The following is a 22192-nucleotide window of genomic DNA, read 5'->3' as shown; positions in this document are numbered from 1 at the left end:
CTTCAAGTCCCCCTTCGATCTCAACATTGTAGCTGCATGCACTTCTCTGAATGGATGCTTTGTGAGGTAGAGAAGCTTTGCTGTTTTACAGATGAAGGACTGAGACACAGAGAGAATAAATACTTTGTCCAAAAGCAAACAGGAAAGCTGTCTCAGAGATGGGCTAAACCAAAGAGGATGTTTTCATTACACTTCAGACAGTAAGCAGCCAGACTATAAAACCACACCCAGACTGCTTGTGTTCTTCCACATTTGCTGTTGTAACTTTGGGGAGGGAGGTTTATCCCCTGCTTTTCTGTATTATAGTAAACTAAGCTGCTACGCTTCTTTCCTCTGCTTCTTTCCGCTGTGGAATCCATCCTGAGCAGACAGGATGAAACTGTTTAAAGACCTTTGACAGACAGGACAGAAACAAGGACATCTGAGTACAAGACATAAAGAATAACTCAACAGAGCTCTCACCAGAACACTAAATGGCACATGCTTTCTCAGTTTTCCATATTGCACATGGTTCACTTCATAGTGTTTTGCAGGCTTTAGGTAAGAAGTACTATGCAAAACCCAGGCTTTGTTATATACACTACAATGAACTACTTAAAGAGGATGTTTTCACTGGCAAAATACTGTAGATTTTCTATCAAAAAGATAGATACTGGTGCAGATGCAGCCTAGCACGAAAATTGCATTTGAAAATCTGTCTAGATGCATAATGAAATGCATTGAACAGTTTTTGCATATCTGATCCAAATGACAGATTTGTACCAAAACCACTGAGCAGATCAACATCATCTAGTTTCTGCTCTTTGAAAACTCCACATCTAGCACTCTCAATAACCTGTAAAACCCCAAATCCAGACAATGTAATGGTACTGATTAGATGCAAGGTCCTTACCATCCTTACCAGTAAAAGTGCCATGTTGAGAACTTCCTGGAGCAATAAAATTAAGAGGGACATGAGGGGTGCCGCTGACATACTCATGTGGAAAAGGACTATTGGGTCCAGCATAGCGCTGACACACCACTCGCTGGCAAACAAAGTACATTCCTCCCATGACAAAAAGTGACAGTATTATACCAATAACAGGACCGATAGCACTACTGTGTGGCTGTGACTCATCTGAGGCTGGCTTTGTTTTTTCTGTGAAGAGAGAAGAAAAAAAAAAGGAGGTCATTTAACACAAGGCAATATATATGTTGCTGTTCTTGAGCTCATGCAGAAAACCAGCCAGCTCACAGTCATTCAGGTAGTGTCTTTGAAAGTATTTGCATCAAACTCAGACATCTATAACTCCATATATTCTGATTCAATGCACAAGACTCCATGCCTCCTCTTCCCCTCCGCATACATAAGGCAGTATTAGGAAGGTACTCTCCTTTCTGTTTGGCAATTCATCTCATAACAGGATTGCGTATCTTGATATGTAATAAGTAATCTACAGCCTAAAAAGTTTCCTTTTCTGACCCCACAAACTCTATGGGTTAAGTATATAGGACACTTATAACCATTCCTGTCCTTAATTAGACAAGAATCTGCTCTCTCCATTTGGGCTAGCCAATAACATTAAAAAATTAAAAGATTTTACCAGTAGGGAAGCTACCATACGTACTAAGCAGTGAATATCTTCCTAGCTAATACAGGCCTTAAAATAGAACGCTTTTCCTTCCTAAAATATGAATTGCTCCCCCCAAAAACCCTTACAAATTGGAAGGAAAACACAATATCTCAAATACTTTCTACTTCTTATTTCTTTTTCCCCTATATAGCCCAATGTTAAATAATAAAAACTGCTGCAGTATTTGAGGTGAGTTATGTATCATATCTCCCCCTGATTATGGGTAACACATTCAAATTTCTTGCCAAATAAACCTGATACCTCTATATAGTTTTTGCATATATGACATTCTTCAGTGAAAATGATTTTTTCCATGCGATTCACAGAACATTAATAATTTTATTTTTTACATATACAAATATCTATATATTCATAAAGTGAAAAATAAAAATAAACTTGGCCAAAACCTATCAATTTTACCTGTTCAGATCAAACTATAGACCCTTTCCCCCTTTAATGACGTTGTGAAAGTGAAATGGTTCATGTAAGATTCAAGCCTTCACATAATAATTTTTTTGCCAGTTGTTCTTGTTTCCTTCCCTTCAGTGGAAGGAATGAAAAACAACTGAAATTTGAGAAGGAACATAAAGGAAATACAAAGATCCACCAAAAAACTCTTAACAGCTCAGCATCAGGAATTCATTTCTGTCTTAAGAGTCTTTATCTACTTTTCACACTTATTAGTGCATGACAGCTTTTATGTCAGCTAAAGCCCTAACTTTCAAATAGTCAGATTATTTCAGATATGATACCAGAAAAAAAGTAAGGCCAAAATTAAAACACATTCCCAAATTAGCTAATTTAAAACACACAATTCTGATTTTTGCTAAACCTACCTTCTTTTGAATGCAAGATTCTTATCAAGAAAGTAGCAATCATTTTTATTCCCTATTTGAGTTCTCACCCTCTGTCAAGCAAAACCCCACCTTTGTTCCACAGAGACTCCGGAGGAGACAGTCTTATGTCTACATAAAGACATTTAAATCAGTTAAGACCTAATTGCAGGACGGGACTCAAAGTGCAAAGAGGAAACAGCTGCATTAACTTAGCAGCACAAATGTTTGTGAAAATAAACTAAAAAAAAAAAAAAAAAAAAAAAAAGGAAGAAGGGGCTTTACATTATCCAGGGAATTGGAGGAACTGGGTGAGAGCTGAGAGATAAATGGAAGATGTGGAAATCTGAAATGTCCAACAGGAGAGCTAAACAGTTTTTTTTGCTATTCAAAATGCAAAATGCAGCATTTCTCTACACAGACACAACACAACGTATTTGTTCAGAATTAATTACTGTCAGATCAGCGTACCTATTTGCTTTTGTTCTAAAATGCTATGTTCAACTATTTTGCTAAACCACTCGTAAACTACAAAATCATAGAATCATAGAATGGTTAGAGTTGGAAGGGACCGTAAAGATCATCCAGTTCCAACCCCCCTGCCATGGGCATGGACTCCTTCCACTAGACCAGGTTGCTCAAAACCCCATCCAACCTGGTCTTGAACCCTTCCAGGGATGGGAGATCCACAACTTCTCTGGGCAATCTGTTCCAGTGTCTCACCACCCTCACAAGAAAGAATTTCTTCCTAATATCTAATCTAAATCTACCCTCTTTCAGTTTAAAACTGGTACCCCTCGTCCTATTGCTACACTCCCTGATGAAGAGTCCTTCCCCATCTTTCCTGTAGGCCCCCTTCAGATACTGGAAAGCTGCTATAAGGTCTCCCCAGAGCCTTCTCTTCTCCAGGCTCAACATCCCAACTCTCTCAGGCTGTCTTCATAGGAGAGGTGCTCCAGCCCTCTGATCATCTTTGCGGCCCTCCTCTGGACCCACTCCAACAGGTCCATGTCCTTCTTACGTTGGGGACCCGAAAGCTGGGTGCAGTACGCCAGCTGGGGTCTCACCAGAACGGAGTAGAGGAGCAGAAAATCTTCCTTTATCTGACCCATTGCCTAAAAACATTAGGCACTAGTCACCCTGATGGTGCAAAAAGAGGGAAATTGCAAGCAAAGCACAAGTAAGTGAATTTTACTGTCCACGTCAGCCTGCAAAATAACAGACTCTGCTAAAGCCTAATACAGCAACTGCCATCAGCGTGTTTGTAATTGCCATGACAATTCAAAGTAACATTTTCCCTGGAAAAATCAGGGTCTCTCCTTGTATTCTATTCCTACCTGTAGTGTAAGAGACCAGCTTGTGGTCTCTTGTAGACACTTGTTCATTGCACGCTAGTTCCTCCACATAATTAGCCTTCAGCTTGACCCTGTAATTCACAGAATCACATAATTTTTCAGAGTTGGAAGGGACCTCTAGAGATCATCTAGTCCAACTCCCCTGCTAAAGCAGGATTGCCTAGAGCACATTACTCAGGACTGCATCCAGGCGGGTCTTGAAAATCTCCTAAGAAGGGGACTCCACAACCTCCCTGGGCAGCCTGTTCCAGTGCTCTGCCACCCTAACTGTAAAGAAGGTTTTCCGTGTGTTGGAACGGAACTTCCTATGTTCCAACTTGCACCCATTGCCCCTCGTCCTGTCACTGGGAACCACCGAGAAGAGTGTGGCTCCTTCCTCCTTCAACCCACCCTTTAGATAATTGCAGTGGATAGGTCCGTGCATTTTTAAAAGCCACCCCAAGATTAGCAGCAGCTCTACATGTACTGAGCACAGTAGAATCAGGTCCTCCTTGGTACAGATCTGAAGGCCCATCTAAACAAGGCAGCATTGTATCTCATACAGCATTTTAGAACTAGCTTGAAGTAACACTGGGATTTCAGTTCATCTTTACTACTGCTGTTCCTGCATTACCTAGAATAACAGCATTACAGACTTGCTATACCATGCTGCAAGCTCACACTCTTGCCACACAGACCAATGGAAGAGAATGACTGTATTTAGCAGCCAAATACAACTGTGAAAGTATTTGGCCAAGATTCACTGGGCTTCCCTGAAAGAATATTACTATGCAATGACATAGCAATAATGCTCATCGCAATAATTAGCTCTGCAAAAGGATGAACATCACGCCTGAACACAGCACTTGAATCTCAAGGAAAGGCATCTCACCACACATAAGCTCATCAGAACCGTCAATGCAATCTGGAAAGGAGTCACACTGTTGCTTCAGGAGGATGCACTGGCCACTTGCACATCGGAACTGATTGGGTAGACAAATTGCTGCACAGAAAGAAAGAAAAGATTAAGTACTAGTTGCATGGGAGCATTTGAGTACCTTAAGAAAACCAAAAGAAGTGAGACATGAAGCTGCAGTGCATTTTATATTACGACCAGGCAGGCACCAGAACACCTGCTTTGCTGCTGTGGGTAAAATGCAAGTCTCCATTTCTCTGATTCTTCCTTTTTGTTGTTGTACACCCTACTCAGTGGGACTAAAATAAAATTCTGATCCCAGTAACTCCCCATCCTTTGTCAAATCAGTCATGTTGGGGCAAAACTGGGATCAAATCTGCAAGAATCACTTACAATAACTAATAAATTGTTGCTAATCATCTGACATGTCAACAAAATGTAGTAACTCAGCATATTATAAAACCTTATATAGTCTATGCTATCTTATATAGCCCTGTATAGTAAAACCATGCTAAATTTCTTATCTATATTCAGAAGCCTCTGTTTCAGCAAAAATGACTTGTTAACTTTGGAATCTCCATCAAGTCAAAGCATATTAAATGATGAGTGAAGAGACTGTCTTATGGGGGCTAGTAACCAGCAATCCTGGAAGGTTCGCAGTATAGGTCATTCATTGTAAAAGGAAGAAAGATTGTTTTCTTCTTCTGGAGGAGATCCACATTCATGCTTTGGATCACAGCACTGGTGGTATTGTGAAGTGGACCTCCTGAATAGCCATAGTCCAGTTTGCAGAACAGTTCTTGTGGAAGAGAACTAAGTTATCTATGGAGAAAAGAACTTAGCTAGAAGCTCCAAATGCATCAGTTCCTGATTTGGGTTGTTATGACCCCAGTAAGTTGGATACAGCTCCACAAGGTCCATACAAAACACACACATTTATAGTAGGCTCTAAAAGCATCTAGAGCTCCCACCACACCATTAGGAGAAGGGACAAGTTCTGTGAGCGCTGTGCCAGTGACGGCCAGCCCTCTACTTATTCTTGCTACTGTCTGCTGCTCCTTTGTCTTCCATCAAGACTTCTGTCTTAATATCCTTTCCCTTCTTAGGTGCCGTGTCTTCTGTTGCTGTCCTGCCTTGTTGGACTTCTTGCTTCTTGTTGATCCAGCAACGGACAACTTGGAGGACTGAACCTGTGTTGTACGGGAGATGAAGTTTCTTCAGTGGCCTGGTAATCCAGTTGCAGTATCAAGAGACTGTCAACCTTGTGACTTTCCCTGGGTATGAGAGAACCAGCTAGCAGTACCACAATAAATTCAAGAAGACGAAAGGCATGTCTTGAAGGTGTGGGACAAGAACCACAAACAGATCCAGGGATGTTTCTTTGACCAGTTCCAGTTATAGTCTGCAACCCCTGTGCCAATGCTTCAGATTCAACTCTCAAAAAGCATGCCTTGGGAAAACAGGAGAAGCAGCTTCTGACAGAATCAAGGTATTGAACTCAGATCTATGGAAAGGCAGTGATTATCACTGCTCTGACCAGAAATCAATTCCTCTGATGCGTAAGGAATAGTAGAAAAGTTCTGTTAAGCCCAGTCAGCTTCACCACCTCAATAAACCTCATATAAAGAACAAGACTGTGCTACATGCCACTTTCCCTTCCCCAAACACAGTGGGTTATAGGCTGACGCATGCTAAGGCATAAGAAAGGCCTATCAGTTTTATTTTTCTTAGGAACCCACTCAGGACTTGGTCTGTAAAGATTCCTGAGGACTACAGAGGCCACGTTTACCACATCTCCCTCAGTGTAACTCTGGACACCAAGTATGTTCATAGCCCTTGTAGGGAACTGCCAGACACCATCCTGGACAAAAGTCTAGTCATAGGTGGCCCAAGTGCTTGCAGAGGACTAGGGATGCAACCACTCAGTATTCAACTGCTGAAGAAATGTGTCTTCAACTATTCTAGACCAGATGGTAAAACTCATCTGTGCCCTCAAAGGGGCTGTGCAGGGCAAGGCAGGTTCCTACAGTTCACGCAGCGCCAGGAACACTGGCATTAAATTTGCTTAGCAGTGCCCACCATTTCACAAGGAGATAACCAAATCCATATTCCACTTTGACTCTGTGTGTGGGTGATGGCACCGTTACACTGCATTTGGGCTCCATGCTGAACAAAGCAGAGCCTCTTGATGAAGCAGTACAGGTAGTAAGTACCACTTCCCACAAGAAAGACAGGAACTTGTTTGCAAAGAAGGTACTAATATTCTGGTGTCCAGGCTCAGAGTTACAGAAGACACTGCAAATCCAAAAAATTGAGCACTGAAATGTCCATAAAAATCTACCCTGTTAGCTTAGTGGCAATGGCTAGCCACTGAGTGGGTGAAGCCAAAGGTCCCGAGGCTTCACAGGGCAAGAGCTACGCTACTGAATAGGCTCCTGAAATTTGGCACAGTAATAAGGAAGCCATGGTGCCAGCTCATAGTCACGTGTCTGTTTCAGCTATGCCTTGATACTAAACACAAGTTTTACCATCAATGAAGGGATGATGCAAATGCACTCATCCATGTTTCTTTTTTCGACCCAGATCCTACAGATGACTGCATACAAAGCAGCTGCAGCAGCAAGAGTTCCTTGGACGTCATTCCACAGACTTCTCATAAAATGGTACATGCAGGATTATAAGCATCAGCTTGCTAAGACTGAACTCTCAGAACAGCCAGTTCAGCCACAGGATTAAGTCCATCTCTTCCTCCCTGTGGCACTTTGCAGTGACCACTGTCCAAATGTGAAGTGGACACCATGGATATGGTGCAAGTCAAAGTGGTAATTATGCAGGAAAAAAAAAAAGCATGTTCTGCCAGTTTCTTTCCTGTTTTCATTCTGAATGTGGATTAAAGATACTCTCCTCTCTCCCCTACATGGTCAGCAATTTATGTAGCTACAGAGAAGTCTAATTTGAGCAACAGAATAAGAATGAGTAACAGAAAGACTGAATCAGTGGACAGCTTAGTTAGGCTTAGGGTTAAAGCCGTTTTTCCCCATTTGAAAGCAAAAATCATATATATATACATATATATATATATCAACAACAGTTAGAATCCCAAATGGATGCTTATGTTAGAACCATGAGTTCAGAAAAATTAATCTTACTATCACAATCCGCTTCATCAGATTTATCTTGGCAGTCAATTTCTCCATTACACCGGAAGTGTGCATCGATACACTGTCCTTTCTCACACTGGAACTGGGATGCAGAGCATATGGGGCAACTATCTTCATCGCTCTGGTCATCACACTCTGGAAATCCATCACACCGCCATGCCATTGGGATACAGTCGATCTCTCCAGTTGCACAGGTAAACTGGTCTGGGGAACAAGTTGGAGGTTCTAGAGAAAGAGAAAACAAATCCCATTTGTATATTCAGTTTTAGCCCTTACAACAGAGTAAAAATGTGATGGACTTTTTCAAGAAAAACACACTTATACCTGGAGTGAAGTTGTTCTGTGACAATATTAAGATTCCAGCAAAGAGGAAAACATGATTTTGCACAGGGAATGAAATTTTGCCAACTTCATAACAAAAACTGGATGCATGCTGATTGAAGAAGCTTGCTTTAGCAGGTGATCACTGTACTAAGGACAGGAACTACAAATACTTTGGCTCTAACAGCCACCTTTTGGAAGACGCTGTCATACACATAAATTCAAATGAATAGTCAATTTCTGATTGCAAACCACATTCTACACAATTCTAATCCCTACAATTATATCACCCTGGAACAATTCTTCATAAGAAAAGCTGGCACATTGGGTTAATTGGCAATTAATACACTTAAAACATATAACATTTGCTTCTACAATATCTGTTTCTCTATTTTTCCAGTGGTTTCTCCACAAATTTCTGAGTCAGATATGAATTGAAAAATATGAATGGAGAAAAAGTATCTGTTAAGCATTAAGCTAAGTCCGCTTGCTGAAAAGTCTCTGGGTGCAGGTCAGCAGAGGTTCAGAGAGTAGTCTGAGGAGCACTGTAGGCCTGCCCTGATCTTACATTCTTTCACTATGGTCAGAGACAGAACCTTGTGCACAGCCATTTTTATGTTTGCTGGACCTAAGAAAGCTGGGACTTAATTCAAATTTGACTTTTCATGGACCCCAAGATCCTGGCATCAATCCATTCCAGATCCATGCTGTTGCTCAAGTTGCAATCACACACTGATAGCATTAAGCAGCAGCTACAACCTCACGTAGAGATGCAACAATTATGCTGTAATAGTTGCTTTCTTCAGAATGTCAAAAGACAAAGACAGTCCAGAAAAAGAATCTATTGCAAAAAATGCTTCTAATTCTTACATACAGCAAATTAGCACATACTTTTTCACTATTAGTATCAATGAAAGAAACAGTCAATGTGTAAGTCCCTTCAGTCATTATGAGCAGCAGTTAGTCGTGTTCAAAATGAGGGTGCCATCTCAAAACACTGCTGCAGCAGACAAACACATTTCCACTGATTTCAAAAGTTGCTGGGTCAAATCTCTGTGACGTAATTAATCAGTTAACAGAAGCAGTTACTAGTTCCCACAGCTGCTGTTGCCAGCTAATGCTCTAAGTAGATGCTTTACCACTTGGATTAACACAGTATCACATCAGACCCATACGACAACAATATTGAGCAAGCTGGAGGAGTGCTCTGACACTGGATGGTAACACTCCTCTGGAAACCCAATGAGCTTTTATTAACATTCAGGCTCAGAAATGGACTTCACAGAGAATGCAGCATAAGGAAAGCTTCTCAGTTGTAACCAATGACAAGACTTTTGTATGAGTATTTTTCTCCTGAGGGTGGTGTTACAGATCCTAAATCTATGCAATTACATGCAAACCATTTTTAAAGTGCTGATGTCCCTCCTTCATTAGGGAGAAATCTTCAAGAATGAGACTCAAGTATAGTCAAGAGCTTGAAAAACAAAATGCAAATAAAAATCGAAATGCATTTGATTTTTGAAAATTTTATGATTTTTAACTTTCTGATTTATGATTATTTGGTGTAGCAATATGAGAATTACAAATATAGCCAGTGATCTGACAGCTGTAGGTAAGATAAAGATACCAGATACACACAGTAAGATAATTCTTGAATTACATTTTGATACGAGTGTGCTGTTTAGATAATCCAACAGACAGATTACTACTTCTGCATTTAGAGCCACAATTAATCTTGCATTATGGTTGCACTTGGCAGGCACAAGCTCGCATTTAAAAACTTGTAAGGAACATTCATAAGGGTACATGGGCAAATGGTCTCCAGCGTAAACAGCTATTAATCTATTTTGAAATACTGGCTATTGGCTGCTACTATGGCAGACACGATAGGTTAAAAAGTTGTTGCAGGCTTAGCTAAGGATTAGAATAAAAAAAACCAAGACACTGAAATGGAAGTCCCTTAATTTTTAAATGTATAGCTGAAGATAACAAAGGAGTGGGATGTAAGAATCTCTCCTTGGCTATGTTGTGCAACAACAGTATAGCAAGAAATGTAAGTAGATTGATTCCACCACCACCCCCTGCCAGATGTAACCACATAGCGTATTGTGGTCATGGGAAAGAAAACTGTCTATAATGGAAATGACTGTCACGTGGGAAGTCAGAGTTCAGCCAGAAAACAAAATCCACAGCAAAATGAATACATAAAAAGAAGTCAAGAGGACCAACAGAGCCAGATGATTTAAGATGATGACTCCCCAAAAGAAACAATGTTTTAAGTGGGGGGAGGATTTAAAAAAATCCTGTGATTGTGAAAGGGAAGTCTAAAGAAAAAGTCTGCCACGTGGAAAGAGGTGAACTACCTTAAATAAAAAGGACTGCAATGGAGCCTTTGGCCTACATTTCATTAACTAGACAGTACAGTGTTTCATGTTATGAGGCCAAATTCATTTGAAAGACTGGAGTATCACTGTGGGAATCATACGCACAATTTCTGCTGATAGGTCACCAAGGGTTGATGCAACATCATCTTATAAGCATTTGTTTAAAGCACAAACCTGTCACGTCATACAATTATAAAAATCTCAGTAGAAGATGCCAATATTTTAAGGTCAAACAAGAATATACTGCTCACAATGAAAAGTTACATATGTCCAAAAACTGAAGCAGAAAACAGCTGGTAAGAGAATGAAAGGTTAATTTAACACATGATGCAACACACCATGTGTAGGAAAGCACTGTGTATAAATACACATTTTGGATTGGAAAGCAACCTCAATCCCCACCTTTTTTGATATAAACTGCTTAGCAGTACTGTTAAACATAACTCACCTCCACACGTTAACAGATTCTGTAGTAGCACAAGGTGCTCAGGGCATGAACATCTTGGAGTCCCATCCCCTTTGGCAATGCAGATGTGCGAACACCCACCATTGTCACGGGAGCATGGATGCGCAGCTGGAGAAACACACAGAAAAGAGTATTATACAGCATAAAAGAAATTATAACTACTCCTAGCTAGGACGAACTCACAAAACCACTAGCAAAACGCTTTTGTTTGAGTAACCAAGATTTCACAACAAATTAATAGGAAGATAAATGCAGGATTTTTCAGTTCAGTGCTCAAAAGCTCATTTACTACTTCATAAGGACAACATTTCTCACAGTCACAGTGCTATGGAGACCTTTAAAGGACTTCTGAAAAGAATATGGGAGCTCAGGTGAAGAGGAAAGAGAAGGCAGATTTGAGAAGGTCGCATTTACAGTGCACCTAGACATCCCACCTGCATTTCTAGGGTAGCCAGGCATCGAGAATTAACATATGTCACTGCAGAATGGCAACCCCCAAAACCTTCAGGAACTCTTCTCTAATCTTAGAGCTCTTAATATCTAGCCCCTCCACTTCCCTGTTACTCACAAAACTGCAATGTAAGGACACACAGTTGATTTTTTTTTTTTTTTTTTTAAAGACAGGAAGCTACATGGTTGTGTTCCCAAATCAGCTACCCAGAAGCACTCAGTACCTGTGAGCTCCTAATAGAATCACATTAAATGAACATTAGGTGGGTAAGAAACAGGCACAGAAAGGCGAGGTCACTGTCTGAGGACCTCGGCCCAACAGAGTCAGAAGAGACCAGTCTCCCGCCTGCTTATTTCAGCTGACAGCTGAGCATCGGCTGGAGTGATCTGTGGGTCTATAGTCTGTGTTATCTGTGATGCTGCTGACCCTTTTACTACCTTTTTTTTTTTCCCCCTACTCTTTACGACTAGTAAGGACCAAGAATTTCCACAGGGAAGAAATAGCATAGATACCGTAATTTCTGTGCCAAAGTTGTTTTCCATTTGTTCAGACTTCTCAGCAACCTGCTTTCACCTTTAACAAATTCATTAACTTAATACAGTGTTGGAGACACTACTGTTTGAGGCATGGGTTGCTAGCAGAAAAAGTACATGCATGTATACTTGTGTGGGCAGGCACAGATGCATATGTATTTTAACTCCCCTGTCGTAACAGAAGTCACCTATGCAGGACAGTTTTCAGGTGCAAAAGGTGACTCCTTTCAGTGTGACTTAGAAGAAACAGTAATCTTGCCATGAAAAATAAACATTTTTAAAAAACACATGGGATATAAAGTAATCTTTCAACAGTGCTGAGAATTAAAGAAAAAATTCTTTTTGCATCATTCAGTATTGCCTTTGAAATACACTAAGAATACAAGAAATGGCAGAGAAGAAAAACTGGGTATTGTGAAAGGAAAAAGAATATCTGGATGAGGATTAGCACACAGAATCTACTACAGTTTAGATACACATTAGCTTATTTGTAACAGCTTGTCCACATAAACAAGTATGAAAATACTTTCAGCTATCACAGAAACTAATGTGCGTGGTACAGAGGGTTACAAAGTGGAAGAATTTCTTCTGAAAATTAGAGCATTATACAGAAATGTACAACCCATCACATGCAACAAAGTTTAACGAGGCCCCTGTCATTAATTAGCCCTCTGTTTCCCACATCTTGTTCGTGCTTTTATATTCTCTTTTATACTCCTATAAGCAGGAGCAGCTGTAGGTTGCCATTTTGAGGAATGACTACTTGAAGAGGTTTCTGTACTCTCCCTCAAATCACAGGAACTTGGACCACCAGTCCAGAAAAAGAAGGTCCTCCATGCATGATCCTTTTCAGAAGGGAACACCTAAAATGGCTCCACCTCTGATGGAAGAGAAATTCCACACCCATAATAATTCATTGTAGGAGCTTCCTGCCCATTCTCCCTCCCGCACTGGGGGATTTTGCATCACTGACTGTGTTGACTCGAGCCAGTTGTGCTTTATGCAGGGTTCTAAAACCACGGGAGAAAAGGCAAGTACAATCCTGTTCTTTCTTTTTAAAGGTTTCTCCAAGTCTTACTACTTGGTTGTACTTCTAGCTGTGCAGAAATACTCCTCTGGAGAAGAATGAGCAACTTGTTTCTCCTCCTCTTCTAGGACGCCGACTGGCTAAGTTGAAAGCACTCCATGGCTTACTTAAACCCCACTGGGCAACATTATTACAATATTCAGCTGTATGAGGACTGCGGAGACAGTGACCAAGAGAAGAGACATCAGATATTGAAATAAACTCACAGAATTCCTCCATATCAAGCTCTTCCACAGCATGAATGCCTGTTAGGTGAGCAATTCGGCCTTGAATTCTAGTCCTTTTGTACCCATTCATTTTCTCCACTCTCTCAATCATCTGCTGCTGACGATCAATCCAATACAAGTGATTCCCCAGCACAGTGAGTCCCATTGGCTGAAGGATGTTGGAGTCCTCCAGGGTCACACGGTTAGCACCTGAGATCAAAAAAACCAAAGACTAGTTAGTTTTACAACAGCCAACTTTTAACTCATTTCTTAAAAAAAACCCAACTACAACCAAATCAAACCCTGAAAATAGTTAGCTATAAGGTCATTGGCTTCATCTGTCTATGAGGCTCTTCTTGTTCAGCCTCATCTCAGGTAAATGCAACAAGTTGCCATGACATGAGGGGAAGCACATACAATATGAAAACAGCTCATCCTTTCATACACTGACTGGTCAGCCAGCCATGATCAACCTCATGTTGACATGCTTTGTCATGTGTAACTGTGTGGAGCCCCTAAAAGCCTGTGTCACCGATTACAGACTCAGCTCTCGTGCCAAAATTTTTACAATACATTCACACACCAAGCAGTACACTTTGTTGTAATCTACAAGCAAGAGTGAAACACAACTGATTAGCTTCGCTGCCATTACTCAAATAAAACACATTCATCATGCAAAGCAAGAGGCAAGTACACAAACCCTGTCATATGCTATATCACAACCACAGAGATACAATCACGAAAGAAAAGCTCATATTCTAACAGCCACACTTCTTCCTTCACCTTCTCTTTTTAGTTCAGTAACCAACCAGAAAACCTAAACACCAAGTAATTAAATATGCTCTTAAACAGGAACAATATCAAATGCTTAGGTTTTCTGCTCTACAGAAATGTGCAGAAACCTGCTCTCAGCCAATGTGTAAAAATCAGGTTAAGTAAAAATGCATTTATGACTGTTTTTAACTTTAATTGCTTACAGTCTTCTACAGTGTGCTGCCCTACACTTAGTGGCATTTAATTGTTGCTTTTGTTATGCTTGTCTAGGGTGAACAAGAGATTCCAAATTATTGTATTAATTCACAGAAACCATTTTGAGGCTGTGTATGCCTATGTATACTGGCTACATTTGATTTTAAAAATGAGAACTCAAAACAAAATCATAACTTGGTGGTTCTTCTGTTCTTGTATTTCATTTTGGACTAAAGACCTTGTGTCTGCTTGTATTTAAAAAACAGAGGTTTTTAATGTCTACACAAAATGAGATTATAGAATCTGGATACATAATAAAAATGCTATGACCACCAGATTCAGCTATTTTGCTGCATAAATTATGAAGAGCTCAGACAAGCATAAGAATGTAATATTTACTTCAATTACACATTCTATTAGTTTTGCACATAGAATTATTGCCTGCAATGACTCTTACTTGACTGTCATTGACAAACAGTGTGCATTCAAATCAAATTTAGTTGTAGAGAGATCAGAAATTCTTGGACTTGCACTTGGGGTTTTAGTTCTGTGGTCCTAAATTTCTTTTGTTTCCAAACCCACGAGGAAGACATCTTTGTTTAATTCCATTTTCAGAAGAAACATGCATGAACTGTTATGTGACAGTACAGTCCTGGTTGTAATCTGATGTATCTACTATTGTACACACTTCCAACGTGCCACTGGATTTTACTCTTGAAAAGACTAAAAGAACAGAATAGATGCACCTGCACTAATTTCACTAAACGGGCACTAAACCTGACCCTTAGTACCACTCTCTAGTATCGTGGTTCCTGAGATGTTCTTTGTCTTCTCCTAAACAGGTCTTAAAATTTAGAAATACTAGGAAACATCTTGACAGAAGAAGTTTCTCAATGAACAAAGCACAGGGCACTTCGTTCATTTGCCCTCCAACCTGCTGAGCACCCTTAGCTCCTACGAACTTCAGCGTCATTGGATTTTCAAAGATGACTGTCCTTTTGCCAGACTAAGCCTCACATTTTGACCCAAAAGCACAATTTTCAGCTGCATTCAAGATACTGCAAGAATAGGAAAGCCTTATTTCAATTCAATATAAAGAAACCTCTTCTGCCTTCTTGATTTTTTAAGTGCTAAATTGCTGATCCATTTAGAAGTAAAAGGCAAGCTGGTTTCCTGAAGGATATCCTGAATGCATCCTGAAATCAAGAATACATGAGGTGTCAGGTGACACTTGCAAGCTAGCAGTCCTGCTAGAATCCTAGCCTATTTGAACAGCCTCCCAAATCCAGGCCTAAAACAGGGTACAGTTTTCGGGGATGTACATCAAGCATCATCTTTCATCTGTGTCATCTGCAAAAAGCTGAACATTGGTGATTTGGGAAGCTGCTGGAGATAGCACTGGATAAGGTGATTAATCTATATTTACATTGGATTTGATCTTGACTGTCCAAATTATTAATGAATAATTTTAAATGGAGAGGCAAAGGCCACCTATAGCACTGGATGACACCATTAAATGGTTTAAAAGAATGATCAAAATGGAAAACTCTATCTGAATAAATAAAAGGATATTTTCAACAGATATTGTTAGAAAAAAGAAGAGAAAACATGTTACAAGTAAAGAAGTGTTGAATTTCCATAGTAATTAAATACTTTGATTCCCAGAATGAAACAGATGTGTAGTCTTTTCAAGATGGAAACCAACAGTTGAATGTAAAGAACATTAAGCTGGAAGGACACAATTCCTCTATTTAAAGTCTAATTGAAAACAAATCACATTTTCACTGCATAACTTTTCCAGTCACTTCAACAATAATATAAACCACTACTTTTTAGTTGACTGGTGTGGCAGACAAGTTATTTGCAAATAGTTTATGAATGTCTAAAAAAGCATCAACAACTCCAACTGAAAAATTCAAGAATCTCATGAAGAAAACTGTTAGACAGGTTTACAGTTCTTTCACCCCTCTCTGAAAGTTAACCATTGGACACCTGAGGTTATTCCACGACTTAGCAGGATGCTGTAATCAGGGTGTAGTGCAACCTTCAGAAACTGCCATAACCACGTCATCTCTCCAAGCCTACCAGGGAATAAGCTTGTCTTGACCAGTCTAATTGGTATGAAGGATGCTATACGCCATTTCAGTCCCATTTATTCAGCAGCCTCAGTTTCCACTAAAATCCTTTTGCTAATATGTGCTCATTGTAATGTTTTGCTCAGAAAATACTTTTTAGAGGAACTACTTCAAGCAACATAACTTTGGGTGTCAGATTTTTTCTAAAGTTGTGATGCAAGACTGCAAAATATTTTAAAATAAAATTATGCTGTTAATTCATTTAAAAAAAACCCAACAGTTCGGTGAATCAAATTACATCGAGCTCAGCTACATCAAATACAACCATAGTTTCCTGGCTACATGATACATATCCTCTAGTTAATAAACATTGTTTTCTTTTAATCCTGTAGCTTTCCCCTGCTTTTATCTTACCGATAGTGTTTGATTTGTTAGCTGTGAATCAAATAAATGTGCATGAAAAGCTTTGGTTCAATATTAACCAGAGGAAGGTTAGTTTTCCCTTTAAAAAGATCCAAAGAATTGGATTAAAATGTATACCCAGTATGCAGACATATGCTTACATGGAGTTTTAATATCATGAAAATGAAGAAAGAGTACAAAGGAAGCTGCAATCACAGGACACAACTACCAGCATGTGATGGCCTAGCTGCTGATTTATTCATATATCAGTTTACTTAAGTCCTATTGTCAGGTCTTATCCATTCAAGACTTAGAAGTAAAGCAATATTAAACAGACTCCTCTGCACTTTATGCAAGGACACAGTTCATCTTCCAACCCGTAACATGACAAGCAAGAAGCGCCTGCCCCCTGCCTGCCCCCATCTGCTAGCTGCGACTCGACCTTGCATGCGTGCTAAATCAAAGGGGGAAAAAAGGATGCTTATGTACATACAAGTAGAAGACCTATGCATAGCTAGGTCCACTGTATGCTACAGCTTCGTTATGTAATATGGCTTCCTATTACATGGGGGTCACCTTTTTACCAGTAGCAGCCCTAGTTATTGATCCCATCCTCCCTTCTCAAATCATTAACTTCTCCCTGGTACATTCCCCCTCTCTCAAACCATGTGATTTCCACATAATCTTCTTTAGTGCCTTGTCACTCTCTTGAGTTTGTGGATACCACTTCAGCCACAATACCTGCATGATATGCTGCTTTTCTGTCTTGTCCTTTTATTTTCGGATATATCTGAATATATATATATCTAAATCTGATCTTGCAAGAATTGCTTTCAGAACATATCAAAAGTCAAATGGCTCTGTTGGACGGTGGCAATCATTACAGACATGTTTATTCCAAACACATCAAAGACGGGAGCCCATGAGAAATTGTTATCTGTGACTGCCTACACAGAACTGGCAAGAGTGGAGATAGAAATTACTGGGGTCAGCATCAAAGAGGGAATGATGTCCCACACATACACACACACTGCTTCAAATGTTCAGCTGTATACCACATACCTGACAGATCACAGCTTTCGATGCGCTTCAGATCTGCATCTACCCAGAAAAGCTTTCCAATTTTGTTGTCAATCACCAGTGCTACTGGTCGGATCAATCCAGTTGTAAAAAGCACTTCTCTCTCTGTGCCATCAAGGGCTGCACGCTCAATCTTAGGAGCTCGCTCTTGCATGTTGGTGAAGTACATGTACCTGAGAACAAAGACACCAGCCACTTAACTGAGAGCTTCAGAAGGGAAGGAACTCACCTTTGCACACAGGTTCTACATTGTAAGTGGGAATGGTTCACACAGGGATGACTGTGGTGACTGTTGCTCCCAGCTGCAAAGATCCAGATCTTAAAAGCCAGAATCATACAAGCAGTCACCTACATCCCTAACAATTAAATATGAAAAACATTCTCCTTTTTAAAATATACAGATGCAACACAAGATTCACACACACAGCTGACATACTTCCCCAAGAGTGCTCTGTATAGGTACAGAAAGGAATCTCACCCTCGCTCTGCATTCACTACAATAGCTCTGGGCTTGTCGTGATCCCCTCGCAGCACCATCCCAATTGACTTGCCATTCAGCCTGTGGACATTGACTGAATTTGTAGCCTCACAGGTCCAGTACAAGGTATGGCTGTATATATCGATGCTGAGGTCATGTGGCTGCTTCTCTGGGTTCTGGCTTTGGTTTGGAGTACTCATGACAGTGAAAGGCTGCAAGAAAACATATAGGGAACAATTTCCAGTAATTATTCTGATTACTGATCGAAGAAGACCTACCTGACAGTCTAGAAACACCTAAAACCACCCACAAGGAAACAACAAATACAAGAAATGCAATAAAGCTTAATAAAAAAAAAAAATAATTGATTCAAACTGTGGATTAGAGGAAAATCATCCATAAGATTATGCAAAACTCCCCAGAACACAGTTGTGGCACCTCCTATAAGTAGAATTAATTAGCAGGAGATGGAAGAAAACTATAGTGAATATTTATGCATGGAACAATCTTGAATGAAACAATGCAAGAAATAAGGCAGCCTTCTGGTCAGACCTGCACTGTCATACAGTCAGCTGAACAAATCTCTATCTCTTGCCAAAGTCTCCTTACTTTATTATTTGTAGTGTAGTAGATATTGATTTTCTTTAAGTCCTGGCTTCTCTTAAAAACTAAAATCTTTTAATGAAACTTGGTTCTGTTTGCTTACATGTCAAATGGCTACAGCTCTGCCTCACACTCGTACTAACAACACTACCTTGCTTTCACCCTCATGTCTTTATGATAGAACTCACAAAACTTGACATTATTGCCAAACTTCTGGAATCATTACCCTCAACCCCTCCCAATCTAACATACTATTTACTACACTTTTTAACTCTATGTTGAATACTAACATAGACTTCAATATTTTATTTCTGTGAAGAGCACTAGAGCATATAAAAAAAATCCCTGAAGGAAAATAATCTTTCTGTTGTTTGTTTAATGTTACACAGGCTCCACTAGCGTACAGCGAACCTCAGTGCCACTGGCATAGTAATACTGCTGGCAAACTCCCAACGTCAAAGTAGCCTTCAAACGTGACTGCTTCTGGTGACATAATAATGGTTAGGGGAAAGCAGAGGCTTCTTTAGTGTCCTAACACAGCGCTCCCAATCCAAGCACAAAAACAGTACCAGAAAAAGTTCATATGGGTCAAGAAAGCTGAAGACACCATTCCGTGCTTAGCTTAAGTCAAATGAATTACCCAACACAGCATTACTTGTGAAAGTTCTATTTCCACAATTTGGTTTTTAAGCTGCCAAGTTCTGCATAGTGATATACAGGCTTTTTCCTTTTTATATAAAGCTTTACCCCTATTTTGCCTTGACAGTGCACCTACAAATAAAAATAAATCATTCTTTTCCTGAAATCAAAGGTAACATTACCCAGGTATGAAATTTATATGCATCATCCGCAAACAGCATAATTAAGCAAAATTGAGTAAATATAGTTAGTGAAAATTTGAAAGACAAAATTTGCATGGGACCTGCATCTTCAAAGCTGTGTGACCAAGGTAGAGGAAAACACAGAGCAAATGAATCTCCATTGCAATTTGCACCTAGCAAGTACCAAAGAGAAGCTAGACTACAACAATTAGCACCTACCATAATCCCAAAAAGCAAGAGCTTCTTCAAAATTCATCCACAACCCAGCTAGCTGCTCATCCTAACATACCTCCTCCCAATCTTAAAAGAAAAGGTCAAAAAATAAAATTGTCATGTCTTCCTTTAAAGGAAACTATAAAACCTTTGATGCATGAAGACACCAGTCTATTTCCACCGATATCATGTCATATTGTTTAGATACGATTGCCCAAGAACTAGGAAAACGTAACTTGCCCGTTCTCCATTTCATTTTATATTCCTATTCAAACCATAGTTTGTAAAGAATCTGTTATCTTGACCTGGGATTAAGCTATGTTAACACATAATACTACCTGGAAAAATAGTACACTTCTTTCCACTCTTGTATGAATAATTAGTGTAAAAGAATAATATCCCCAACTCAGTAAAACAATTAAGCATGTGGATAAGCCTATCCCTATCTGGCACGGCAATCAACTCTACATTCACTCAGGGTTTAACTACAGCTTGGATAGCTGAGAGTTTTCATTCTGACAAAGCTTTACACTGATGACAACATTATCAGACAAATGGCATGCGCAATATTGAGTTTAGAATATGATTTGTCTGTCCTGAGTATAGTGAATCTGCCTTACTTCAGTGCCCACCCTTAACTAAAGACTGCAATTCAAGGCTTATAGCTTCAGATACATATGATGTACTATATTCTATTACACTTCTTTGTGTATAAATTAAAATCATGATCCTAAAAGCCTCCAGTAATTTTCAGATATAAATAGAATACACAGGAAGTGCTGGCAAGAGTAAAGCTTAAACCGATGAATCCTTGGTGCAGAAGACGGGAGGGGAACATCAAGCATAAAGTGCAAGGCACACAAAAAAGACCAACACAGAACTACATACACCACATAAACTTGCCTGAGTGCCATCATCTTTGGCTCTTTTGATAATATTCTGACGTCCGTCCACCCAGTAGATCAATTTATCTAAGGGATCATAATCAATAGCCTTGACATTCCTTAAACCATGCACAGGCAGGATGATATCCGGACTTTGCTGATCATCTGGTATCATCCGGCTGATTGCAGATTTCTGGCTAAATAACAGGAAGCTGGCAGGGGCTGAAACAAGTCAAAACAGAATGCATAAAAAAATGCAACTTGCACAGTCAAAAATACACCCACACAGAAGACAAAATCACAGAGAGAGAATTATATTCACAATGGAAACTACGGTAATTTGTAAGTTGAGATTTTTGCTATTAAATTGGAAGTGTTTCTTTGTGTACTTCTCAGGGGTACATGTGCTCACCCTCACCCAGAAAGTATTTCCTTTCTATATTATAAAATAACTATGTTCCCTATCTGGAATTTAAGTAAAACCAGTGACAGTGGGCAATACAGCATCACAGATAATCACAGAATTACATAACTCCATGATTATATATAATCATGGAATTGTTTAGGTTGGAAAGGACCTTTAAGATCATCAAGTCCAACATAGCACTGCCAAGTCCACCACTAAACCATGTCCCTAAGCACATCATCTACATGTTTTTTTAAATACCTCCAGGGATGGGGACTCAACCGCTTCCCTGTTCCAATGCTCGACAACCCTTTCAGTGAAGAAAACTTCCTCATATCCAATCTAAACCTCCCCTGGAACAATTTGAGACTGTTTGCTCTCATCCTATTACTTGGGAGAAAAAAAAAACCTACTCCCACCTCTCCACAACCTCCTTTTGGGTAGTTGTGGGGAGCGATAAGGTCTCCCCTCAGCCTCCTTTTCTCCAGGCTAAACAACCCCACTTCCCTCAGTCACTCCTCATAAGGCTTGTGCTCTAAACCCCTCACCAGCTTCATTGCTCTTCTCTGTACACACTCTAGCACCTCAATGCCTTTCTTTTACTGAGGAGCCAAAATTGAACACAGTACTTGAGGTGCAGCCTCACCAGTGCCAAGTACAGGTGGACAATCACTTCCCTAGCCCTGCTGGCCACACTATTCCTGATACCAGCCAGGACATTATTGGCCTTCTTGGCCACACTGCCAGCTCATATTCAGCCAGCTGTCGACCAACGACCCCACATACTTTTCTGCTGAGCAGCTTTCCAGACACTCTTCCCCAAACCTATAGCATTGCAAGGGGTTGTTGTGACCCAAGTGCAGGACCCAGCACTTGATCTTGTTGAACTTCATACAACTGACCTCGACCCATCAACCCAGCCTGTCCAGATCCCCCTGTAGAGCCTTGCTACCCTC

General features: G+C 40.0%; 1 protein-coding gene across 1 annotated transcript in view; it reads right to left on the bottom strand.

Moving 5' to 3' along the window:
- The window catches only part of LRP5 (low density lipoprotein receptor-related protein 5), a 125833-nt gene that overhangs the window by 5696 nt on the left and 97945 nt on the right, over nucleotides 1-22192 (bottom strand). The window contains exons 12-19 of the mRNA XM_009889371.1: nucleotides 20850-21052; nucleotides 18310-18521; nucleotides 17814-18004; nucleotides 13306-13515; nucleotides 11011-11136; nucleotides 7846-8082; nucleotides 4673-4783; nucleotides 902-1138 (exon numbers count right to left, since the gene is read on the bottom strand). Coding sequence (XP_009887673.1) covers nucleotides 902-1138; nucleotides 4673-4783; nucleotides 7846-8082; nucleotides 11011-11136; nucleotides 13306-13515; nucleotides 17814-18004; nucleotides 18310-18521; nucleotides 20850-21052 — 1527 coding nt within the window. The remainder of the gene's footprint in view (nucleotides 1-901; nucleotides 1139-4672; nucleotides 4784-7845; nucleotides 8083-11010; nucleotides 11137-13305; nucleotides 13516-17813; nucleotides 18005-18309; nucleotides 18522-20849; nucleotides 21053-22192) is intronic.

The sequence above is a fragment of the Charadrius vociferus genome, unplaced genomic scaffold (genome assembly GCF_000708025.1).
Source record: "Charadrius vociferus isolate BGI_N301 unplaced genomic scaffold, ASM70802v2 scaffold467, whole genome shotgun sequence".
Classification (NCBI taxonomy): domain Eukaryota; kingdom Metazoa; phylum Chordata; class Aves; order Charadriiformes; family Charadriidae; genus Charadrius; species Charadrius vociferus.
This window is presented reverse-complemented; position numbering and strand designations above follow the sequence as displayed.